The sequence below is a fragment of the Platalea leucorodia genome (assembly GCF_965183815.1).
Source record: "Platalea leucorodia genome assembly, chromosome: 25".
Taxonomy (NCBI): domain Eukaryota; kingdom Metazoa; phylum Chordata; class Aves; order Pelecaniformes; family Threskiornithidae; genus Platalea; species Platalea leucorodia.
The window spans coordinates 159,087-167,072 of NC_138847.1; the positions used below are offsets into that span (position 1 = coordinate 159,087).

Consider the following 7,986-nt stretch of genomic DNA (forward strand, 5'->3'; position numbering starts at 1 on the left):
CTCCCCTCAGCCCATGGAGAACACCACCAGCACAGCAGCACGGCCTCGTGGGAGACAACTTCCTCAGCCTGTTCCTGACCTCAGCTTTGGAAGAAGAGCCCAAACTCCAGACACCGGCACTGAGGAAATCCCCTTGTATTACAGAGATGTGACATGGGAGGCCAGCTGTACCATTGGGCCAGACACATGTGCAAAGACCTTTGTGTCAGACACATGTTCATGCCCCTGGAGAAGCAGACTGCATGCAGACATTCCTAGAGAAACAGAATTATCACAAATAAAATGCCCAAAGCACAAGACATTCCCCAGAAACACTGGAAAGCACTTGGAAAGAGACATGGGCAGCTTATTGCTGCTGAAAGACTACGGATTGAATGAGCTTCTTCAGTGCGTCTTTGAGCTCCTGGTTCCTGATGCTGTAGATGAGGGGGTTCACTGCTGGAGGCACCACTGAGTAGAAAATAGCCACCATCAGATCCAAGGATGGGGAGGAGATGGAGGGGGGCTTCAGGTAGGCAAACATGCCAGTGCTGATGAACAGGGAGACCACGGCCAGGTGAGGGAGGCACGTGGAAAAGGCTTTGTGGCGTCCCTGCTGAGAGGGGATCCTCAGCACGGCCCTCAAGATCTGCACATAGGACACCACAATGAAAACAAAACACCCAAAGGCCACAAAGACACTGACCACAAGAAGCCCAGCCTCCCTGAGGTAGGAATGTGAGCAGGAGAGCTTGAGGATGTGGGGGATTTCACAGAAGAACTGGTCCACAGCATTGCCTTGGCAGAGGGGGAGTGAAAAAGTATTGGCAGTGTGCAGCACAGCATCGAGAAAAGCATAGCCCCAGGCAGCTGCTGCCATGTGGACACAAGCTCTGCTGCCCAGGAGGGTCCCGTAGTGCAGGGGTTTGCAAATGGCAACGTAGCGGTCATAGGCCATGATGGTGAGAGTATAATACTCTGCTCCTACCAAGAAGGCAAACAGAAAGATCTGGACAGCACATCCTGCGTAGGAGATGGCCCTGGTGTTCCAGAGGGAATTGGCCATGGATTTGGGAACAGTGGTGGAGATGGAGCCCAGGTCAAGTAAAGAAAGGTTGAGGAGGAAGAAGTACATGGGGGTGTGGAGGCGGTGGTCGCAGGCTACGACTGTGATGATGAGGCCGTTGCCCAGGAGGGCAGCCAGGTAGATGCCCAGGAAGAGCCAGAAGTGCAAGAGCTGCAGCTCCCGTGTGTCTGCGAATGCCAGGAGGAGGAAGTGGGTGATGGAGCTGCTGTTGGATATTTTCTCCCTCTGGGCATGGGGATCTGTTAAAGGAGGTAAAGGAAGGGAGAAGTTAGGGCTGACTGCTTTCAGAAAAATCTATTCAAATTCTTACAGAAAGCCCCCAAACTGCCTTTCACTTTTCAGGAAGAGCTTTGGTGAGCTCTGGTTGGTGCTGGTTGAGGGTGCCCCAGGGAGCAGGAGGCTCTGCTGGGGGCTCTGCAGGGGTCAGTCCTGCCCTACAGCAATAGGTAAACAGGAACACGGGGTGATCTCAGATTAAATCCAATCTTGATATCAAGGAGTTTTTCAGCATTGTCACTCCCAATTCACCTGACTGCAGAGCAGAGCTGTGGGGAGTTTGGGTTGTGCCTTCTGTTCTAGTTGCCCCAGCACAGCTGAGGAGTGGTTTGAATGCAGCAATGCCTGGCATTTCTGCTGCACTGCAAGGGAAACCTTGCGGGTGCTGAGATTGGGCACAGGGACTGTCCCTTAGTGCAGAGTGAGGACAGCCACTCTGTCCATCAGCCCTGCTCTCAGCTGCCCATGTCTCTGCTGCCTGGAGCTCTTCTTGGCCACGACCCCTTTCTCTGTCCCCACATCTCCTCCCTCTCCATGCTCACAGACCCCATCCCACCTGCCGCGTGCTCAGCTCTGCCCTGCAGGCACCTCCCGGCAGCAGGGCATTGCCCAGGGGCATCTCTGTGTGTGCAGGAGCGAAGGAGCAGCTCAGACAAGTCCTGACGAGAACTGGGGTCTCATTGCCTTCTCCAGGGCAGAGAAATAAATTCCCATCTCCCACTGCCCACCCAGCCAACCAAGAGTGGAAAAACTCAAAGCAGGGATTTCTTTCCTTTCAGGCAATCTCCTACCTTGACATCCCTCTTTAGAATGACCCTCTGCAAATGTCCGCTGGGTGATGTAGAAGTCTGAGCAGCCCTGACCCACCCTGCACCCTCTGGACAGCAGAGGCACCCTGCCCTGCTTCCACCCACAGGTTCTCCCCACAGCTTTGAAGGGCGCTCCCTGGGTGGGCTGAGTGCTGGCCCGGTCAGACAGCAGAGTTGCTACCCTGGTGCACAGCCCGCTGGGGCGTGGTGACCCTGCTCTGAAGAACAACCCTGGGCACCCACAGGTGCACACCGATCTTCAAAATCCCAGAAGAAGGGAGCCATCATGCCCTATCCTTCTGACAGCGCACAGGGAAGTCCTCCTCTGCAGTACGTCCTTCTCCTCTACATTAGAGAAACTCTGAGAATCCTCCTGAAAATCGTATAGGCTGTGGGATGTAGCAGCCTTTGGAGATCCCTCCAGGAACACCAGCTACATTGTCCTGCAGCCAGAGACTTACCATGTAGAGGGCTGTGAAGATCTCTCCCATGCAGTGAGCTCTCAGCATCCTCCCACTCCACACTGCCTTTACAGTCTCTCTGCCTCACTCTTCTCCTCTCAGCACTTGCAGGCAGTGCCCTCAGCCCTGCTGCGCTTTGCAGAGGAGCTGCTCCTGGGCAGAGCTCTCTCTCTGCAGCGCTGCCCACTTGCCAGCAGCTCCCTCCATCCCAGGAGCCCAGCCCAGCTCAGCAGCAGAGGCCCAGCCCAAGGCACCACTTTCTCTGCCCCTCTGGGCTCCCTCCAGGTGTCCCTGGGGCTCCAGGGGAACCTGCTGTGAAACAGGCTGAAGGCATCACTGATGTTCCCTCCCTTAGCTGCAGAGAGACACTTCCAGCACTGTCATTTCTCATATTAGGAAAAGACTTTGGCATGAGAAACCCCTTTTTTTTGTCCCATCATTAGGCAGGACAGCCAGGAAGGTGACAAGGAAAGATCTAATTTCTTCAAGCCTGGGACTTATCCTCAGTTCAATGAAATAGGCACCTGGGGCTAGGAAGACATGCAGCTCTATTTTGCCCACACCATGTCTCTGCTTTTGAACCCACGGGGTCTTGGATGCTTTGTACCAGGGTTCATTATGGCGAGTCAGAGCTTGCCTGGTCCCACAGCTGCAGTGCTTCAGCGCAAATGTGCAGCAGTGCCCTCAGCCAGGGGCACAGGCAGGAGGAGCTGGAGCTGTTCCTGAGCAGACAGAGCTGTGACATGGTGGCAGAGCTCAGGACAGCTGCTCTTCAAGGACAGCATCCTCCAAGCACAGCAAGGGTCCAGATGGAAACTCAGTCTAAACTTGAAAGGCAGTTGAAGGGCACCATAAGGAGTGTTTACTGCTTCAGGAACAGTTAAAGAAGAAACAAAGATCCTGTGTGGCCAGTGCTGAATTTAGGAAGAGCAGGTGTAGATAGATCTGAGATTCTCTATGTCCTCTTTGCCTCAGCCTTCCCCAGCAAGGTCTCCCAGGCCTCTGTGGCTCAGGGCAGGACTCTGGAGGAGATCAACCAGCAGTGGATGGGGATCAAGTCAGGGATCACTTGAGCAAATGCTTCCCAGTGTATGGGACAGGAGGGGCAGCATTGCAGGGAGCCAAGTGAGCAGGCCAATGGCACAGCCAGGCCACTCTCCAGCATCTTTTAAAGGTCATGGAGTCTGTGCAAACTCCTTGACAATGGGGAAAATGCAAACGTTGCATGCACCTTTCTAAAATGCCCAAAGGATGTGCAGAGGAGCAAATGGCTGTGCCCCAGATCATGTTCACCTGGATCCCATTTCTGGGTGTCTGAAAGAGAAGGGGACTGGATCTACCTAGGGGAGCTTGTCTCTCCCCATCCTCTTTGCTGTCTCTGCTGAAAGGACAGGATTGCTGGACCCAGGGTGAGCAGTGGTTGTCTTTTGACCTGGAAGTCAGTGAACTTTTCAACATTACCCCTCCACAATATTCTTGTCCCCAAGTTAGGATTTTCTGGTCTGCCTCGGTGGATGACTAGATGGGTAAATAACCAGATGGATGGTCAGGCTCAGAGGGAGGTGGTGAATGCGTGGCACTCTGCCTGGAGGCATCTAGCTAGTAGGGTCCTGCAGGGCTCTGTGCTGCCACCTGCCCTGTTTAACGGGCTTTTAATGACCTGGAGGAGATGAGAGAGTGCTTTTTCATAACATTTGTAGAAGACATCACGTTGAGGAGAGCAGACACTGCACTGGAGGGCAGGGTGGCCATCCCAAAGAACAAAGACAAGCTGGAGTGATGGGCCAATAGGAACCTCAGGATAGGCAGTAAGTTGTGGCCTTGAGGTCGACTAAGCCCATGACACAACATAGGCCAGGGACTGCCCAGGTGGGCAGCAGCTCTGTGGGAAAGGCTTTGGTGGTCATTGGGTTCCATTAGGCAAAAGAGGAGCAATCAGGAAAGAGGGCCAACAGCATCCTGGGCTTTATGAACCGGAGCACAGCCAGTCTGCTCAGCACTTTTGACACCATATCTGGAATATTTTCCTAGGTTTTGACATGCCACAATGCCAGAGAGACCTCAACATACTGGAACCAGTTCAGTGGAGGGCCACCAAGGTCAGTAGGACAGGAGAACTTTTATTGTAAGAAGAGGCTTAGAGAGCTGGGCTTGTTCAGACAGGAGTAGAGAAGATCTTGTGAGAAACATGTAGCAGCATTACACAGTTCCCACGAAGACGGAGTCAGGCTCATGTCCATGACACAAGGACAAGAGGCAATGGGCTGAAACAAGAGAGGGTCAGGCTAGATAGAGAGAGAAACTTTCTCAGCATAAGGATAGTCAAGCAGTGAAAGCTGTTTCCCAGGGAGCGTGCACTATCTCTGTCCTGGACTGTGACCAAGATGTGTTTGGATAAAGGCCTGAGTACTCTGTCTGACCCTGCTTTGAGCAGGAGGTTGGTCGAGACACCTCCCGAGGTCCCTTCCAGCCTGAATGATGCTGTCCTTCCTTCCCTTTCATGGTTTCCAATTAGAGAGAGAGCTCTCAGGTTCTCCCTGACCCCAGAAGTCATTCACATCAGGTTGAGGGCTGCTTCACAGGTGTCCCCAAACAGTCATGACCACATCCTTTGCTTCCCTTTTCCTTTGCCCAAAGCCAACTTCTTCTCTTTTACTGTCTTTATACCCTCCAAAAATAAGAGCCTACTGTGTTAATCCTTTCAGAGCCAGTTGCTCAAGGAATGTCAGCATCCATGTAGAGAGTCCAGAAATGACCTGAGCATTGAAGCCATCATTGCGGAAAGAAAGACGAGGCATTTGACCGGTCCCTGAGCCCTGGAATCTGTATGCCATGCCTCCTGAGATTCCTGGCAACACCTAAAATTTCAGTTCACAGAAATGTGAGTCCTCTTTAAGTGTCCAGGAGAGAGGGACAAGAGAGCATGGTACAGTTTCCCAAATGCCATGACAGTGCCCAAAGCATCATTCCCTTGGATGTTTCTGTGATTTCCCTAAAAACGGCAGGATCTATTTTTTTTTTTTTTTAAAAAAAAGCAGGAAGATTATAAAAAGCACGAGGAAGATCCAAAATGCTCAAGGCCTCTTCTGAAGAGTCAGTGGCCCTGAGCAGCAGTGATTGGCCTTGTGTCTGGGAAAGAGGGTTGGGAGAAGTCAGGGAGAAACAAGCTGATGGTGTTAGCAAATCCTTAAAACCATGTCTGAAGCCAGCAATGGAAAGCAGTGGATGTCTGATGGTGGAGGAGGAAGAAGAAGATTGTCCTGGGAAGATGGCAGGAAGGAAGGCCCCTCCTGTGCAAATCAGGGATGATACAGGCATTTCCATCGCATGTGCATAGCTCAGCCTGACAGATGGGGAACACCCACTGCTTGGGGTGTCTGTGCTCAGTTGTGCCCCATGACCTGACCTGGCTCTCCTCCCCTCCTTCACTCCTCACACTTGGGTGGGTGTCAGGAAACCTCCCTGAGCCTGGAGGATGCACAGCCCTCCTGGGGTGAGGTCCCACCACTGCAGGGGAAGAGGAAGGCTTGGTGAGACACATGGGCATGCAGGGAGGGAGCAGTGCAGGTGCAGCAGTGAGTGCATTGAAGGCAGGAAGAAGACTTGACATGTCGGGGGCTGTCATGCTGAAGTGAAATAGGTTGAGTCTTGATTTGGAGGCAGCAGCAGAAGGAGGATGGGCAGCTGAGTGCTGGGATGGGGAGCTAAACAGAGGATTCTAGCATGTCTGGGCCTTGGAACTCTTGGGTGAGAAAGGAGCATTAGCAAGGCTTTGGAAGAAACGGGATGGGTTGTGGGGAACTCAGAGGCATGGGCAAATGCTCAGAGACACAGAGCTTGGTGCTGGAAGCAAGGAAGCAGGCACAGGCACAGGACAGTGTAGCTGTGGTGGCGATGGCCAAGGGCCTTGGTGGGGCTTTGACACCCCAACAGAACTGGGACCCTTGTCCACTCAGCTATGGCTTCTGTCTCTTCCACTGAGACCCAGCACCTTGTTGCCTCCTCCTCACCCACCCTCCATAGAGCCTGGCAGGTGTCCTACCACTGACCTGTGCCTGCCATCACACGCTCCCACATCACAATGCCCCAGGAAGAGCCCAGAGCATCACAAGAGGGAAAGGATCTCTGAAATGGGAATCAAGCCTTGGCCATCCTGCTTGGCGAAGCACATCAAGGGCTTTCACGGTGATCTCCACATTGAAATGTCCTCCTGTCCCAAGTGCCTCCGACTCCCTGCTTCACCATCCCCCAGGGACAGGAACCTTGTCTGCTCATTCCCTGCATGGTCTCTTCAGCGATGGCCTTCACCAGGGCCTGCTAACACTCTCCGAAACCTTCAGCTGTGCTGCTTTTACTTCTTTGGAGGCTTGGTCAGTCTTTCAGGAGCTGCAGTTCAGGAACTCGGCACCAGAGGGCTCATTGCCACACAAAGCACTTGAAGGAGCAGAGCCTGGATATAATTTTCCTTTAGGCTTCAGTTCTTATGTGGCTTATCAGAGAGATTTCAGGAGTGTGGTCAAAGTGAGAAGATGTCAAAGCAAAGAGGCAATGTGAATAAAATGCTTGATTTTGAAAAGCCATTTCTGCATTAATCCTAACATGTTTGGGTTACAGGAATGTAATGAAGTAGAGTCTGCACCATTGAGACCCATGGGGATGGACCGGCACAAGGCACAATCCCCATCTGCTAGGCTGAGGCATACATTCAAGATGCAAACCTCTGCAGTGCCCAGTTGTTCCAGGCCTCCAGGCAGAGTGTGACTCATTCTGCATGACCCTCTAAGCCTCTGTCAGCTCATTTTGCTTTTGCTACCCATCCCTGCAACTCTCAAGCCTATGGGAGCTTTGGCATCGGCATCCTCCTTACATACAAGGGTAAGGCTTCTAAATAGCAAATCTATGAAGCTAGATGGTTTTTGTGAACTCACATGTGGGATATCTGAAAAGCCAAGGACATGTAGTGAGCAACGCAGACTCAGACTATGTGGACTTAATCTGCATTTAACGCAAGAGGAATTCAAGGATGCTGAGAAGGTCGACTGCGGTTTGGAAGACATGAAACAAGCAGATTAAGAGGAAGAAACTATTGGCTTGCAATGTTGAAAACAAGCTATGGGAGAAGCGGGCGGTGCGTGTGAATATTGTTATGAACGAATCAGAATATCGCTAGTAGTGCATGAACAGCATATTGCCAAACATAGTTAACCAATTAGCGATAAGTTTATGCATGATTAGGAAGGCAAGAAACTATATTAACTAAGCTGTGTATGTAATAAACCGACATTTTGCTTGATCATATTGATCATGTGCTGTGTCCGTGACTTCCGTGTCAGCAGCCATCTTCCTGTCTCGGCAGGATGAACTGAAATTCAGC

At 52.0% G+C, this 7,986-nt stretch overlaps 1 protein-coding gene across 1 annotated transcript; it reads right to left on the reverse strand.

The window, feature by feature from the left end:
* Positions 1-346: 346 nt before the first annotated feature.
* On the reverse strand, positions 347-3,229 carry LOC309600784 (olfactory receptor 14A16-like; the record flags this gene model as incomplete). The annotated part of the gene is made up of 2 exons (XM_082333371.1): positions 347-1,305; positions 3,220-3,229. 2 exons carry the CDS (start codon positions 3,227-3,229, stop codon positions 347-349), a joined length of 969 nt encoding a protein of 322 aa, XP_082189497.1.
* Between the last annotated feature and the right edge of the window lie 4,757 nt (positions 3,230-7,986).